Below are 17970 nucleotides of genomic sequence, written 5' to 3'. Positions count from 1 at the left end.
AAATATATAATGGTTTTTAAATAACCATATAAAATAAGTGATTCTTGAGCTACATATTGATCATTCCAAAGCAAATTTCCTAATTCAAATGGAGAACACTACCAGCTGTGTGTGTGTGTGTGAGGGTGTGTGTCACAGATATGTATGTGTGTACTTATGTGCATGTGTGTGTCTATATGTAGGAGGTACACCAAAGCTGATGAGACTCTGAAACTCTTTTTTTTCATGGGCAGGCACGGGGAATCAAACCTGGGTCTCCTGCATGGCAGGCGAGAATTCTGCTACTGAGCCACCATTGCACCACCTGAGAGCAGTGTTTTTGATATTTCCGAGTGCTCATGATAAATATCTCTGTGTATTTTTAAATGGGTTTATAAAAGTTAGTTCATAAATTTCAGAATCTTAAAAGCCAGTATCTTTTTGGAAACAGAATGCCGATGATTTTTTTTTTTTTGAACCATGTTAAATCTTGCAGTTGCAAGTATTTTTAGAGCCCTTGGCCACAATTAAGGTAGGGCCTTCCGCTGAGCTGATTTTGATTCTTTCATTTAAGCCTCAACCACCCTTTCTTGGTTTTCTCAGTAATCTGTGATTTGGTAGCATCTTTTGCAGACATGGGGTCCTCTTCCTAAAAAGAAAAATGGATAACTGGATGCTTAAGCATGACCTTAATCATTATAGTAGTGATTGGAGAGCTTTTAACTTATATACTTGCTTTTAGGGTGGAAATAAAAATTGTATTCTTTTTTGCTATGAAATATTCTGCTAATAGGTTTATTAAAGGATTTTTACAGTTATGTGGCTTATTTATAGGCATATCATTGGAAAAATTCCATTTTATCATTTTTACTTATATGTTCAAGTCACATGTAAATCAATTTTTAGGCTGCATCTAATATATTTTAATAGATCTAGAACACATCCTATCTGTGGTGGCAGTAATGGCCGAACCCTGCCTTCCCTCTGTATCGTGTACCATCACCACTATTCATACTTTTTGGGCCTCTATAATTATAAAACAGATGTGTATATCAGGAAGAAATGTTGATTTCAGAGTAAATTTTTCTAGAAAATAGAAGCTGAAAAAAAAAGGAAAACCCAAACTTGGCTTCGTGCTCGAAGAGACAGTGCTGGTGTGTGGGTGGGTGGCTGCAGGCACCCGCTGCTCAGAAGTGCATTTTCTCTCCATGGGAATAGCTGGCTGTGTGTCAGAGATGTGGCCAGAGTAGGCAAGCAATGTGTGGGCAGGCTGCATGTTCTTTTATTAGCATCTTCTTTGTACTGCATCTCCTCAAGCCTGGAGCATGAACCAGCCTGGGCCTCTGAAATCTGCACTCTTTCCCATTTAATTACCCCCTCTGAAGCACTAAGCAATGGATTGAGCTGTTTCTGGGATGGCTGTGGACTGACCTGGCAGGAGATGTTCTTGATTGTCCTGGGCTCAGGCCTGGAATCACCTTGCCAACATTGAACACAACCAGTCATGGATAGAGGTTACCTTCTGTTGAGTGATCCGTTATGCCTTGCCTCTGTTACCTTGCTCTTCTGAGCCTCTGTAGCATTTTTCTTGGGTTTGTCCAATGCCAGTCAGCTAAGAAGTAGCAGTGTTGAAATTTGAACCCACGATTCTTGGATTGCAACATGTCAACTTTGAACCCCTAGCTCTCCTGCCCTGCACCCACACCCAAATGACCATGTGGTAGGAGGATGTAGAAGGTATGGGGTAAACTGTTCTTTACCTTCAGTGCAATAGGGATGATACCTGCTATATAGGATTGTTGGGAGAATTTAGCAAGGTAACCTATAAAGCACTCAGCACAGCACCTGACACAAGTGCTCAATAGATGGTCACTATGATTGTTGGCAAAATTGTATCACATCAGTTCTGTCTTCTAAATTGTCAGTTCCTTGAGGACAGGAATGGTGGCTTCCTTAACTTTATAGCCTCTGCATCACGGTTCTCAACTTTGGCATTTTTGATGTTTGAAAACAGATAATTCTTACTGTGTATGTAATTATCTCGAGCATTGTAGGATGTTGAGCAGCATCCCTGGCATTTGATACCATTAGCACCTTACCTCCAGTCTTGAAAATCAGAAACTCTCCAGACATTGCCAGGTTATCTCCTGGTGAACAAAATTGCAACCCCTGGTGAGCAGGGGTTGAGAATCACTGGTCTAAAGATATCTCTTGTGGGGGATTTCTCTGCCTCCCCCTGCCTCTCTCTCTCTCTCTCTGGCAGTTTCTCATCACAGACTCTGAGCCTTGGTTTTCCTATTGGAGTGGTCATAGGAAGCCATATTTACATCCCATTCGAGGACCTGTTAGACACATTTCAGTGCCATCCATCTACTTTCCAAGTCCATGGGATCAGTGGGAAGTGAGATTCTCGCTTCTTCTCTCTCCCTTTTTCTTTCTTTCTCACATGCACTCACAGAGGTGGTCAAAAAATATGTCAAAGTGACAAAATATGGAAGACCCTTTTTTCATCAGGTAACCTTATCCTGTTCCAGGATCAATGGAACTTCATAATCACTTTCTTTATTGTAATTCTGCAGTCCCTCACCCACACTTTAAAGTTGTAACCAGCTGTAGAATATTTTGCAAACTTCCCTTAAACCAGTAATAGTACCAGTTCTTTAAATAATACTCCTCTTTACAAAATGACACTTTTTAGAGTGATTCTAGACCAAAAGAGGGATACTGCTTAGAGAGGAGAAAGGCTGTAGTTGGTAATAGTCTACCCAGCCTTGGATTGAATCTCACAAGCTGTGATTTAAATTACCGTCAATTCTAGATTAATGCCAATGTCAGCAATAATTTGCATTGCTTTGAAAGTCAGAAAAAAGGTTAATGAAAATCCTAGAAAAAGACAGTAAGTTGCAATATTTCAGAATATCTTTAAGGAAGGATTTATTCATTCAAAAATACATATTGAGAGCTTACCACTGTCGTTAGGGATTGAATTAGTCTGTCTACATGGAAAAATAAGTAGAATATAAATATTTTAAGATGAGCCATACCTGCAGTTAGTATATTCCTTTTTTAGAAATTCATGGAAATGGTTATTTCAATTGACATTAAAATTGGGAGGAAATGGTTTTTAATCATTGTCTGACACCCTACAAATTGTCTTGAAATTCAGAGCACGCCATGATTGACTCCAAAATTGGGCTCCTGCTCAAAGAGGGACCAAAAGTCCCCAGTGTCAAATGGCCTGGCCAAAGTGCCACATAAACCAAACGCTTGGGCAGTCCTACCATGAATTCTAGATGCCGACAACTCGACCTCACACTTCCTTCCGATGGCCCCACGGTTCTCAGTCCTGTCTGCACATTGGAATCACCTGGGAAGTTAATGCACCTGATGACCAGGGGGGTGAGTGTGCTGATCCCCTTTTCTTTCTGTCTCTGATTCAACTGCTCTGAGTGGGCCCTGAGCTTTAATATTTATTAAAAGCTGCCCAGGTGTTCCAAATATGCAGTTGGGTTGAGAACCACTGAAGTTACAGAAAGCTGGGATAACTTTCCTCCCCTTGAGTTTCCAGCCTCATTGTCCAATCCCATCATTGTTTATGGGGTTGTCGCTACAAGCTGGGTTTAGTCATAGCATCCTTACCAGAGCTTTTTTAGATTGATTTTTATTTTTTTCTAAAAAAAAAAATTATTTAGCACCTTTATTCTGAAGAGCTTTTAATCGCTGTACTTAGAATTTCTAAACAGTGAACATTTGTCAAACATCAAAATAGCAGAATGAGGGAGTTGGACCTAGCGGGTCTAGGAGAGCTGTCTCATCGTTTCCCATGAGTGCTATGGGTGGGGGCTGCATAGCTCCTCCCTTCTGGGTCTCATTAATAATCAGTTTATACCCACAGGAGTGCACATTAAACATTAAGCACTGCTTGTGCCTGCCCTATCTGTGTCAAGGTTTTTGTGAGCAACTTCCCACCCCGCCATCATACTCCCATGTAATCGTTTTTCTTGCTAGTTTTGTGCTTGGGTGCAAAGAGCCGTGGCCTGCCTTGTCATCCCTGACTTGAGCCAGTACATAAGACTTAGTGAATGGTGGGTGACTCTTGATTGCTGAAGAACCAGGGACCCTGTCTGTGGCTCACCTTTCTCATGTTGACTGGCTTAGGTCTTGTTCTCTAGCCAGCCTCCAGAGTAAGCAGAAACAAAGGATAGAGCAAAGGCAACCAAAGTCCATTCCAGGCAGTCCATTTTTTCTTGTATTACAAAGAAAAAAATGTGTACGTGTGTGTTTTGGTAAGGTTTAGGATAGGAAACAGGCTACTGAGGGGTATAGCACTTGTTTGAAATTTTTAGCCCAAAGTGAGAATTTTAAGAAGCTTTATTTCTAGATTTCAGTGGTTTGTGTGATCCCTGTTGCCCATTTCTATGAATAAACAACATTTGTTTTTTTTTTTGTGAATAACAGCGCAAAGCATAGTCAGCCCCCTGAGTTTTACTATTTTAAACAACCAGTTATTCCCATGAGGCATGTGCTTATTCACAAAGCCACCTGGAAAATGGTGATAAAAGTGACAATGACAGTAAAGGTTGACATTTATTCAACCTTCCCATGTGCCAGGCACTGGGCTAAGGGTTTTATTTGTGTTATCTATCATTTAATCCTTTCAAGAACCCTCTGAAGTAGGTCAAGAATTACTCCATCTTACAGATGAAGAAACTGAGGCTCAGAGAGGGGAAATTCCTTGTCCGAGGGCACACAGCTAATGAGTGGAGGGGTCAGATTTTGCATAGAGTGGCATGATTGGCTGTTTACTCACTTGGCTGCCCTTGTGTGTATGTAGAGAGCTGACACTGGTGTAGCAAGCCAGTGCTATACCCCCCAGCCCTTGTCATCAGGCTGGGAGCTGTGGGGAATGTGGCATTCTGCATTGCTGCAGGAACCAGGCCTCTTTTAGGTAGAGAAATAACTCAGGGCACCATGCAGCACATCCGTCACCTTTTGGTCAGACCTCTGTGCTCACAGCTAGTTCCTGCAACTCTGTAAACAAGGCAACAAAGATGGACTGGGCTGGCTGTGATGCCGTCGTGGCTTCCATGTGCCCTTCTGTGCATTCGAGACTTTGTAACCTGTTGCTCGGACCCTGCCACGAATCCCAGTGTTTGACCAAGGTATCACCAAGAGATGCTGCCCGGGATGAGAAACTGAATCTCCACTCATAATGCATTGCTTCCAGAGATGAGGCACAGTGTGTCATTATATATGAGTGTGCTTTCTGTGGGAGAGCATACTTCCAGCCCACTCTCAGGAGGACATGCCACTTATTTCTGTGATATTTTCGTGAGAGTCACACTGACTGCTTCAAGCCAGTCTCTCCGGTCTGGTTCTCTGTTGAGAAACTGTTTATCAATGAGCAGGTTATTTAACCTCTCTGGGCCTCAGTTTCCTCATCTATAAAATGAGTTGTATCTGCCTTGTAAGTTGTTGTGAGGAGTAAAGCATTAAAACTGATCTAGTGTCAGAACAGAACCAGGCCTATAGTTAGGTTAGGACTCAATAAGTGTATTAGTTTCCTCTTGCCTCTGTAACAAATGACCACAAACTTAGCTCAGATTTGTTATCCTGCAGTCCTGGAGGTCAGAAGTCTGAAACAGGTTTCACTGGGCTTAACTTAAGGTCTAGGCAGGGCCATGCTTCCTTTGGAGGCTCTAGGGGAGAATCTGTTCCCTGGCCTTTCCCAGCTTCTGGAGGCTGCCTGCTTTTATTAGCTCATGGCCCCTTCTTCCACCTTCAGAGCCAGCAGTGTACCATCTTTAATCTCTCTCACATCTCTTCCTCTCCTCTCTGTTTCTGTCTTATGAGGATCCTTATGATTACTTGGGCCCACTCAGATTATCCAGAATAATCTCCCTACATCCTTGATTTAATCACACCTGCAAAATCTTTTCACATTTAAGACAGTGTGCTCACAAGTTCTGGGGGTTGGGATGTGGACAGTTTGCGGGGAGGTGAGTGGGGTGTGTGCTACCATAATAAGCATCAGCTTGTTTTTATAAAATGAGACAGAGTCAAACCATCTAGCCTGGGGATGGAATAAACAATTGTTGGAACAGTGTAGTAACTGACAACCTTTATTGTGCACTTGCCATGTTAGCTCTGTCCTACCTGAAGGCTTTTCATCCGTTATTCTCTCTCCTTGAAGCTTTCTTCCTTCCAGCTTTGAATGCCCAGCACCTTCGTATTCTTCAGGTCTCAGTTCAGATGTCACCCTCTCAGGAAGCCCTCTCTGACCAGCCTAGCCAAAGCAGGTGTCCCACTCCATTTCCTCTGTCCCATCTTGTCACTTGTTTACTTATTCCACAGGAGTTATCATCGTCCGGAATTGTTTTATGTGTCTTTCTCAAGCATTCTGTCTGCCCTCTATTGAATGTCAGCTACAGGAGGGCAAGGACTTTATCTTTCAGTCCATTGTGGTATCCCAGAGCCTGGAACAGTGGCTGGAACAGCATAGGTACCCAGAGCATCTCTGTTGAGTGAGTAAGTGAACAAAGTCATGTTAAGCATGATGTCATATGTTTAATGCTCATGCTTGCCTATATAGTAGACACTTATTATAAGGAAGAAACTGAGGCTCAGAGAGCCCAAATCATTGCCCAAGGCCAGTAACAACTGAATTTGCACCCAGGTCCACCTGTCTGCAGAACCCTTCCTTCCAGCCTCCTTCCTGCCTCATGCTAGGTGTCCTTAGAAGCTGCTTGAGCAGCCACAGAAGGCTGGCAGGTGCATCGTCTTTGCTGCTGTCTCTGAGTGCAGCTTCTCCAGCCTACCTGCTGGCCATCCTGATGGTTGCTTTTCCTCTATTTAGGTCTGTTCTGTCGAGTCTGGACTCCCCTGCCAAGACTAGCTCCATGGAAAAGAAACTTCTTATCAAAAGTAAAGAGCTGCAAGACTCTCAGGACAAGTGTCACAAGGTATTTATTTCCGCAGCCGGCCTCTCTCCTTGCTCCAGGACCCTCCCGTCAGTAGATGCCGAGGGACCGGCCCGGGGCCGCTGCCGGTGCTGAGCCACCTGAGCCGTAGAGGGCGAAGTACTCCCTCCCTCGCTGAAGTCGCGCTTCCAGCAGCTCTGAGGGAGATGAATTTGGGCCTTGACGTTGCTGTAGATCCTTTAAATCTTTTCCAGAGGAGGCCCTGGATTTAAAACGGCCCATTTCTCAGCATGACCTGCCCAGATGTCTGCTTCTTCCGGCAGGTGACGTGGGCTCTCACCTGTGGCCGAGTTGCACCCCATCTGCTCTGAGTGACGCGAGGTCTCTCTTCCTAGTCTTTAAAAACTGCTTATGTAACCACGGCCACTGTATTGATTATGCTCAACGGCTTTTAACACTCACTGTTCCTGCCCAGGGCAACTCTCTGGAAGCTATTAAAAGTCACTACTTGCCTGGGACTCCTAAGAGTGCAGACGAATAGATATCTCCTTGCCCTGTCCTGGATTTGTCCTCTAGATCTTTGCAAGGAGATGGGGGGAATCAAGATGGATTTGGGATAAAATTAAAAGTGACATCTGCAAAAACCAAACCAAAGCAACAAACAGGTGAAAAATGATTGTGGCTTCCTTGCTAACGGGGGTAGAGAAGTGAACAAGTGTGAACCCAAGGCTTGAATGAGAAGAGAGACTTAGCATTGGTGACTGTCCCTACGAAGAACTGTGCATTCCTGGGCGAAGAAACAATGGTATTTCCATCCCATCGTTTGGCAAATTAGCGATAGCCCAGACCACAAGGTGGTTTTGGAGACAACTTGAGATTTGATTGCTCCTAAAGAACCTCCTTGGGCCTTTTTAACCTGTTGATGTATTTATTTCAGATGGAGCAGGAAATGACCCGGTTACATCGGAGAGTGTCTGAGGTGGAGGCTGTGCTTAGTCAGAAGGAGGTGGAGCTGAAGGCCTCTGAGACTCAGAGATCCCTCCTGGAGCAGGACCTTGCTACCTACATCACAGAATGCAGTGTGAGCCTTCCCCAAAGTCCCCTTCCCTTGGAGGTGGCACTTCCTGTTGTGTGTGTCTCATCCTGTTTCATGACAGCTTCATGAGGCACATCACAGCCAATGACAGAGAGCAGAGAGAGGCAGGCAGCTCCAACTCAGAAAGTAAGACCTGTGATCTGCAGGGCCAGGTGTGAGGTTCCGGAGCAGTGAAGGTGAATGCCAGTAAGAAGTCCAGGCAGTCCCATGGCACCGCAGAGCCTGCAGGGACAGCAGGTCATCTCTGCAGTGAGTTGTAAAGAAGCCTAACATCTTATACCTCCACCTCTTCACTCTACCTCGAGTCTGATGTAATCAGACTCCCAAATATGTACAAGAAATGGATTTTTATCCTACCCAAAGTCAGTTTTCCATTGCCTAGAACCAGCTTAGCGACGAGGAAACCGTCTTTAAAACACAGACCCTCTGTCATTACTTACCATGTGACATTTTTTTTTCCTTTCCTTCACAAGAGTAGACTGTCTTCTCCATTGTCTTGTTAAATTTTTCATTCAGGTGTTTTTTTAATGTGCCCAGTTAAACAGTCTTAAGAAGTTGGATCACACATCTTAAAAGTTTTTCTTCACAAGGAAAAGGAAATCTATAGAGTGTGGCTGATTAAGAATAACTGCTATGTTTCCATTCCAGGCTTGGCTGCGTTACAGTGGTGGGTGAATTTATTCATCTATGCATTTCAGATGTATTCTTCAGTGCCATTGAAGCACTGAGGGAACCTTATGGGTGAAAGGTGCTCAGGAAACATTGGCCAGGAGGTGGAAATAGCCTAGTTGAGGTCATAAAAGATGGCCAGGCAGAGAATGAAGTCATTTCTACTTGGAAAGAGGGATACATACTTCAGAGTCCTTGAATAATTGATACTGAAGAAAAGACTTTGCCATTATCCAAATGGTGGTTCAAACAGTTGAGAGATTTTTGTCAGTATTTAGTCCGGAACATACAAGTAAGTATCTGCTAGGATAGGTAGATGGTGGTAGGAGATATACAATTTCAGGCTGGATCCATGAGGTCATAAGGTTGAGATGATGTTTTTTGAACCAAGGGGGCCTTTACAGGATGGAAACTGGAATCAGCAACCAACCTGGAAGTTGTAAACTTTGCTCCATCACCTGAAACCATCCTGGTATCCGCGAAGCAACTTGCTCTCTTAATTAATCTTTTCAAACATAGCAGGATCCACAGGGCATTCCCTATTAACGTTTTTGCTTTCTGCAGAGCTTAAAGCGAAGTTTGGAGCAAGCACGGATGGAGGTGTCCCAGGAGGATGACAAAGCACTGCAGCTTCTCCATGATATCAGAGAGCAGAGCCGGAAGCTCCAAGAAATCAAAGAGCAGGTATGACTGCTGGCCCAGGAGCAGAGCAGCTCCTCTGCCCACTCAGACCTCTAATTTTAGGAGAGGCATGCTTCAGAACAGAGGAGAGAACCATATACTGGTCATTTGAAAACTTCCAGTTTCCCATGACTCATATAAGTTGTACAGTGTTTGTTCCAACTGCATTTGAAGTTTAAGACCCTACTCTTTTTAATTGAAAATATAGCTTTTGAGTAGGGGTAGCAAACTGCCCACCACCTGTTTTCGATGGCCTGCAATCTAAGAACGGTTTTCACATTTTTCAGTGGTTGATAAAAAATCCAAATATTTCACAACACATGAAAATTACTTGAAATTCAAATTTCAGTTGTCTACATATAAAGTTTTATGGGAATGTAGCCCTTCCTGTTCATTTCTGTATTGTCTATAGCTGCTTTCCTGCTACAAGGGCACAGGCAAGTCACTGCAAAAGAGACATTGGGGCCCCCATAGCCAAGATAATTTGCCATCTCGCCCTTTACATAAAAAGATTGCCCTCTGCTTTAGAACATTATAAAAATAATAAAAATTTGAGATATTTTTATAGCTTTTCAAATCCACTTTAAGTTCCTGATGGAAGTCAGGATAAGTCATAATTTTACTCATTTAACGAAATTTTCTAGACGATGAATTTGAATAAGGCTAAGTCAGGATTGACATGGCACATCCGAGTGCATAAAGCCTTCTCCTTTGTGTTCAGAAAAGAGACTGAGACCTTCAGAAAGCCTACTTTTGTTTATCCTTTCTAAAAGGGTTTTCTTTCTAGATGGTTCATTTTTATATTGCCTCATTGTTTCCTTTTTAGCATGGATTTTTCTGTCTTTTGAAGACACTGTAAATAGAAACTAATGAAGAGATGGCAGTGAGTAATTGGAGCACTGAATTGTCAGCTGCGAGGCAGCTCTCACTCATTTCAGAAAACCTAATGGAAGTATTGATGGAAATGAACATTTTTTTCCCCTATGGGTAGCACAAATCACTATTTGGGTGGTATAAATGCAAGCAACTCCTGCAAATAATTTAATCCATTAATGATTACTCTTTAAACAAAGAATTATTGTCTCTTGGATTTTGACAGTATAATCTATCACCTTAATATTTAAAAATGATGAGTTAATATCCTCTTGTCAATGAATATAAACATGCATAGGAGACTTTACAATATGGTTATAGTACGACATTATTGATCTTAGAGATTTTTAAGGCCACACCTAACAGTTTTGAAAATCTGCTTTGACGGTTGATTCATGCCCCTTTTATCAACACAGTTTTTCATCCTAAAACTTTGCAGAGGTGGGATTCTTTTTCTCCTGTTAGTATAACATGTTTTGAAGTTGACTTTTGGTGACGTCCTGGGAAAATGGAAGCTGTGTTTGGCCACCAGAGGGAGCAGCTAGTGTCCACAAACTTCATAGAAACAGAATTATCAGGACATTTTGAAAAGGTATATGCTGGTGGTTGAATTGAAAGTAATGTCTTTTGTGATTCCTACCACAGTTCCCCTGCACGTGGCATTTTAGATTTAATGATGGCCAAAAGTTTAATGATAGCTAAAGTTTCCATTGCTGGGTAGAACTCCGTTTCAGATTTTAATTCTCATTGGAGGAAAGATTTATTAAAATGACTTTTGTTAAGTTTTGTGAGAGTGGAATTTTGCAAACCAGGAAAAAGTATTTAATGTTTTCAGCAAAATTCCAGTATTTGGTCTACAGCATATTGGTTTCTCCCAGGTTTGGCATTTCCTGCCCCCCTCCCCCAAAGCTAATTTTCTGTACCATCATTCATTTGCTCACATGGTCTGTCTGTCTCAAGTTGATAGTTTGCTTTCATGTACATTGCTAGCATTTGGGGGTTCCTCTCCAGCCCCTCCTCAGAAAGGAAACAAAAGTGTGGGTAACAGAAATCATTTGTGTTTCAGGATTTCTGATTAGGTAAGACCATATCTGATTGATGCTCCATTCAGAAGACTTGTTTCAGGTGGGCTTCCGGAATTGTCTATGCTCAGCTCCTACGTATGGTTCTTTCTGTGCCGCAGTACCATAGCTCTCTGTCAGCTGCCCGTGGAAATAGGCCTGATTATCTCCTCTCAGGTTTTTCCTGAAGCAGGGTTTTGGGTAGCTTTTGGACTTACAGGATTTCCTTAAAGTATCCAACATAATAATAGAGGATCAGTAAATTAGTTAGAATTCCTTTTGATGCTTGTGGCCGGCTGGCATTCCTCAGGAACCTGACAGGCTGATAGAGTTGTTTCTGTGTCCTTGCCTTCTTCCTCCTTCTTGCTGATAGCTCAGGAAAGAGAGATGCTGGGAGTGGGGTGGGGAGACACATTCACTCTGTTCTCATTCTTGACAAAATACAAAAATTGCATGGCCTTTCTGCTTACAAACCCAAGAAAGAAAAGGGAGTTTGAGGATGAAAACTTCCTAAGCCTCTCCCTAGCTCTTCTTCCCTCCCAGCTGGGTCTTCCTGCTACTGAGGTAGGCCTGACTCTATCAGGAGCAGATCCCCTGATATTCTCAGGAGTTAAATTAAGAGGGAAAAATGAATTTTTAGGTATAAGAATATTTTCGTTATATTTAAGTTATTTTTTTTTTTTTATGGAGGAAGGGATTTATGAAGCCACAAGTGCCTAGGGCCGTGAAAATCATAATGTAGCCCTGACCAAACGGTTTTAAATAACTCCACTGGAAGGACGTGCCATTTTGCATCATCTTTACTTATGTTCTACTCTAAGTTCAGATGATCGTGAGCAGACTCTAAGGTTAATTCATTATATAATCGCTTATCACCTGCTGATTAGATATCACCCAGGAAACCTATGTGCCCTTTTAGTGTTTGTTTTGTTTTTTTGTTTATGTTGTGTGTCCTTTTATCCTTGGGGTTACCCTTCAATAATAATATGCTTTTGGGTAGGAGGGAACGAAATGAGACCCACTCCCCACTTTGGACTAGTTTCTTTCCTTTCCCCTCTACTGATGATACAGGAGGGGTATACTTGCATGAGAATGATCCAATTTTCATAAGTAAATCAGCTCCCCTTTTTTGTATTCTGGGAGATGCTTGTTGCAATAGGGTGAGGGGTTTACTTTATGCCATGTTATTAAAAAATTCATAAATTGTATTTTATTGGTTAAAAAATAGTCCTTGCTCAGTTGATTCCTCACCAGGTATTTCTTGAGAGAAATGTTCAAAGGTGATCTTAATTCGATTCTATTGGGACTTGAACTGTACGCCCCCCCTCCCCCGCAAAAGGCAGGTCACAACCCTTGTCCTGTGGGTGTGAACCCATTTGTAAATAGGACCTTTGAAGATGTTATTAGTTAAGGTGTGCCCATGCTGAATGAGAGTGGATCTTAATCCATCATGGTTGAAGTCCTTGCAAGCAAAGGAAATTGGACATGGAAAGAGGAAGCCACTGGGAGCAGCCTAGAAGCTGAAAGTCAACTGAACTGGAGGATAAAGGAAAAAAAAAAAATGCCACACTATGTTTATTGCCATGTGACAGAAAAGCCAAGAACCAAGGATCACCAGCAGCCAATCCCAGAATGCCGCAGTCTTCAGGGAGAAAGCACTGCCTTTCTGACACCTCAATTTTAGACTTCTCCTAGCCTCACAGCCATGAGCCAAGAAATTCCTGTTGTTTAAGCCAACCCACATATGGTATTTATTTTAGCAACTAGGAAACTAAACCATCTTTGTCACTGGAAAATGGGGTTTTGCCATGACAAATACCTAAAAATGTTGAAACCTCTTTGGAATTGAGTAATGGGTACAGGCTGGGAGAATTTGAGGCACATGATAGAAAAAGCCTAGTTGCTTTGAAGAGAACACATTTGGTAGAAATGTGGATATTATAGGTACCTTCGATGAAGTTTTAGAAGTTGTGTTATTAAAAGGAATTGGGCAGGCCACGGTGGCTCAGCAGACAGAGTTCTCTCTCCTGCCATGTTGGAGACCTGGGCTCGATTTCTGGTGCCTGCCCAGGAAAAGAAAAAAGATATTAGAAGAGAGGTGATCCTTGTTATAGATGAACAGAGAACTTAATGAAATTGTGCTCTGGTGTTGAATGAAGGCAGAACCTGAAAGTGGTGAACTTAGATATTTAGCTAAGATTTCCAAACTGTGGAAGGTGCAGCCTGGTTTCTCCTTGCAGCTTATAGTAAAATGTAAGAGGAAAGGGGTAAGATGAAAATTAAACTATTAAGCACAAAGGAACCAGAAATTGATGATTTAAAAAATTTTCAGCCTATCCAGGTGTAATATGATCTGAGGTTAGAGCCAAAAGCGGTTCTTTCAGGGAAGTGAATCACCAGAAGACAGAGTTCCATGTGAGGGTTTAACTGAAACAAACTGATTGCTAAAGAGGATGTGACTGAACATGGATCCAGTTAGCCATTTCCATGGAAATTAGGTCTGGAAGTGCTGTTATCCAGAAAGAATCTGGAGATTCTGTTGTCTAATTGTTTGGACCCACTTAAAGTGCATATAAAGTCAACAAGGTTTTTGCAAAATTTGTATGAACAGATGCAGTGCTTTAAAAAGACAGTGAAGGGATGAATTGAGGGAATAATGACTTCAAGGGCAGAACTGTGGCAACAGAGGTCCGGATAGAAAAGATCTTTGGCCAAAGCAGCAGGCCCACCCATGTGTCTGGAAAAGGTGGGCCCATCCCTGTACTTGGAGGGGGCAGGCCTTGCAGCCTGTTGTTCAGAGAGAGCACTGCCACCCCAAGCCTCAGTGATAGTGTGGCTTGTGCCCTCATGTTCGAGAAGAGCCTGGCTGCCATCCCATTGCTTGGAGAGTGCAGGGCCTTTGCCCCGGTTTGGGTAGTGCATGACCGCAGTACAAGCACTTGGAAGGAATGGGCTCCATCAGGCCTGGAGAATAAGGAATCAAGCCTTTTTTTTTTCTTTCATAAGAGATATAAGAACAAGGAACTTATGCCTAGTTTTAAGTTTGTTCATACTTAAGTAATATCAACATGAAAATAATTTAAATGATACCAGTGGGAGTCTGTGAGAATTATTCCTTGGGTTTGTTAACCAAGCTTGAGAAAGACACACCATTTTATAATTTTGGAATTAACCTCTCACCTCAAGATCTGGACTTGTTCGGGACCTGTGACCCCTCTTTTCCTTCCACTTACTAGTTTCTGTCATGGGAATTTAGTTCTATGCTTGCCCCACCATTGTATATTGTTTTCTACTTCCATCAGACAGAGGAATTTTGCCCAAGGGTTGACCACACTCATAATGGATTGTGATCACCTTGCTACTGAAATGACTTAAGGCTTTTAGGATGTTGTGATGTAATGAATATATTTTGCATGTGAGAAGAACATGTCTTTTGGGGTACAGAGAGGGGACTGTTGGCAATTGAATCATGTGCTCTCCACAAGAAGCATGTTTAGGTCACAACCCCTGGTCCTGTTGGTCTGAATCCATTTGTAAAAAGACCTTTGGAGATGTTCTTAGTCAAGGTGTTGCCAAACGTGAATGATGGTGGGCCTTCATCCAACTTGGCTGAAGTCCTTGCCAGCAAAGGAAATTGGACATGGAAAGAGGAAGCCACTCGGAGCAGCCAGAAGCTGGAGGTCACCTGAACCAGGAAGAGAAAGGAAAAAATGCCACCAAGTGCCCTGCTGTGTGATGGAAAAGCCAAGGACCAAGGATCACCCGCAGCCAACCTCAGAATGCCAAAGTCTTTGAGGAGAAAGCATCACTTTTCTGACACTTCAATTTTGAACTTCAATTAGCCTTAAAACTGTGAGGCGATAAAATCCTATTATGTTAACCACCCCATTGTAATGTAATTGTTTTAGCAGCTAGGAAAATGAAACATGTCCCTTGTTCTTTTCACTTTGTATCCACCCAATGCATCTGAATTGGATAAACTCTCATTTGTAATCATTATACTGAGGCTTGAATTTGTTAACAGAGTATTTTTATGCTTTGTCTAAAAGTTTTCAAAACTATTGCCCATTTTTTCCTGATAAATCCGATTTTGAAAAACCTCTATTCAAGTGTTCTGGTTTGACATTAGAAATTGATTTTGGAAAAGGTCGGGCTGCTTGGATTACTTTATAGAGTTTGCTCTAGGGAACAAGATAATTCTGTCCTTGGAATTTTTCTCACAAGTTATTTTGACCAGAGCCAGTATTTTCTGACTTGCAAATTTCAGGGTGACTTGAAATTCATGAGCAATGTTAAGTTCATCATTCAGTTTTGGGTCCAGAAAAATAAATGATGAGAAACTGACATGATGAGTTTCACCTTCCAAGATTCTTTCCAATGAGATTTTCAATTACCCTCTCGTGCCATCTGAAAGGTTAATTTTAAAACTAGTACCATATCTAATTGTGTTAGGAGTACATGACTTCTAAAGGACAAATCTATATAAATGATTATCCTTGCAGGAAAAATGCATCTAAGCAGTTTCTCCTCCACGGTTAAAGAGCATGTCCTTTCCACTTTCCTGTCTTACAAAATAATGCTTTAACGTGCAAATGGTATGGTTAAATCATTTGTTTAAAGGATCTTATTACATGTGTTTCAGATGGTTTTACTTATGATACATATTATACAATCAATCAGTTTAAAGATTTAGTATTCTTTTCTCCCCCTTCTTCCTTCCCCACCTCGCCCCTTTGCCCCTGTAGAATCTCTTTGTCCTGTGTCCTGTCTTTCCAAGACTTTCTCTCTGGGTTGTTCTCTGCCAGTCTTTCTTCAGTGTGTGTCTTCCTTCCGTGCTGAGGAATGAATACTCAGTGTCCTTCCATCTTTCCTGCCTGATTTTGCTTTTAGCTGTTTTGAAGTTCACCTTTATCCCATTGCCTGCTCTTTAGGAGTACCAGGCTCAGGTGGAAGAAATGAGGTTGATGATGAATCAGTTGGAAGAGGACCTTGTCTCAGCAAGAAGACGGAGTGATCTCTATGAATCTGAGCTGAGAGAGTCTCGGCTTGCTGCTGAAGAATTCAAGCGGAAAGCAACAGAATGTCAGCACAGACTGATGAAGGTAGCCCACCATCCTCCAGGGGGAGATCACAGTGCTGCTATTTATTTTTAGGGGGTTGGGGGAGAGTCATGAGTGGTCTTAGCAAGAATAAAGGGTATCCTATCTCAATGAGCAAAGTTTGGGAAATAATGGATACCTTGGAAAGCTCTTCATTTGCAGACAATAACTTATTAGTATTTTCTTTATTGCTATTTGGGTCACAGAGACCAAGAAAGTACCACAGGGAATGTAGTCAAGAAGACTTCTGGGTTCCTAAGATTCCCCAATATGTTGTATCTTTTTTGTTGCAGGCTAAGGATCAAGGGAAGCCGGAAGTGGGAGAATATGCCAAACTAGAGAAGGTATTTTTCCATTACTGGTGTCCCTATTTTTGGTAGATATATATATATTTTATGTTACTATCAGTGGCCAGTCATTAAGGAGACACTTGAATAGAGAGAACCTTGTTCCAGATTTACTTAGGCCAATTGGTAACCACTTTCAGTCTCAGCTGTGATTCTAAAAGGGATAAAAGGTACCTCATTTTTGTTGCTATCATGCCTACTCACAGTAACAAATAAATCCAGACACTCTGTTAAATACAAAATGAAAATTTTTATTGTCTTAGGGCACTGGGAGACTTTTGTATGTCGTCATTTGTATGTTGCTGAGCATAGAGAAATAGTAAAGATGAATGAGCCCTGTGAAAGAGGTTTGCCCTAGGACCTTGCAAGATGTCTCTGATAGGCTACCCTTCTTCCTCTCCATTAACAGTTTCTGGAAAACAAACCTCAAGAATATAGAACTACAGTAAATGAAGCAAGTCATTAATGCCTTTTTGCTTTTTGCTTTATGCTTACAATCTTAATTATAGATCAATGCTGAGCAGCAGCTCAAAATTCAGGAGCTTCAAGAGAAGTTGGAAAAGGTAAGCCTGAGGTGATTTTTTTTTTGGAATTTCCAAATACCTTTCTTTGACTTGTCCTGGAGCACTAAAGATGAAAGGAACAAAATTAGTCACTCAGCACTGAGGAAAATGAAGGGGGCGTGAGCTCTTACCTGAAAATATCAGAGTTCTGAATACACTTTTTCTCCTGAGACATGTCAGCAGTGTTTATTTTTAAAAACCAAGCTGTGAGACTCTCACGTAAAAGTTCTAATTATACCATGCTGGGACCCGAGAAGCCACTTTCTCTCTCCCTGGGGGGTCAGGCTTCCCAGTTTGCACGTTCGTAAGAGAAGCATGTGTGTTGTGCATTACCCAGCTCTCTTTCAATCAGAAACTCTGTGGGCAACTTTGAAAAGCCTGTGCATTGGGCGGCTGGAGGTTCCATTGGCATCATGTGACTGGGAAGGTGGGGTGGGTTACAGTGTCCTAAAAAGTTACTGCTGACAGCCTTGCCTGTAGTTGAACGCTGGGGATGCTTAGTGAGAGGGCTGGAATGAATGTAGTCCTGAGACATGCCTTTCACATCAAGAATGTGCTATGCGCATGGTTTAACTGAGGCCCCTCCTCTTGATTCTTGAGTCCACTGCTCTCATTTAGCTAGAAGCTTGTGAAGGGATGCATGTTTTTATTTAGAACTGTGCTGCCCAATAGACATGTGATG

At 42.1% G+C, this 17970-nt stretch overlaps 1 protein-coding gene across 9 annotated transcripts in view; it reads left to right on the top strand.

The window, feature by feature from the left end:
• Positions 1-17970, top strand: part of CIT (citron rho-interacting serine/threonine kinase) — a 213677-nt gene that overhangs the window by 106011 nt on the left and 89696 nt on the right. For all 9 annotated transcript variants that reach the window (XM_077159980.1, XM_077159985.1, XM_077159984.1 and 6 more), the window contains 6 exons: positions 6836-6941; positions 7837-7980; positions 9229-9348; positions 16211-16381; positions 16672-16722; positions 17235-17288. In XM_077159980.1, coding sequence (XP_077016095.1) covers positions 6836-6941; positions 7837-7980; positions 9229-9348; positions 16211-16381; positions 16672-16722; positions 17235-17288 — 646 coding nt within the window. The remainder of the gene's footprint in view (positions 1-6835; positions 6942-7836; positions 7981-9228; positions 9349-16210; positions 16382-16671; positions 16723-17234; positions 17289-17970) is intronic.

The sequence above is a fragment of the Tamandua tetradactyla genome, chromosome 5, assembly GCF_023851605.1.
Source record: "Tamandua tetradactyla isolate mTamTet1 chromosome 5, mTamTet1.pri, whole genome shotgun sequence".
In the NCBI taxonomy this organism is placed as follows: domain Eukaryota; kingdom Metazoa; phylum Chordata; class Mammalia; order Pilosa; family Myrmecophagidae; genus Tamandua; species Tamandua tetradactyla.
Note: the sequence above shows the minus strand (reverse complement) of the source record. Positions and strands in the feature narration are given on the sequence as shown.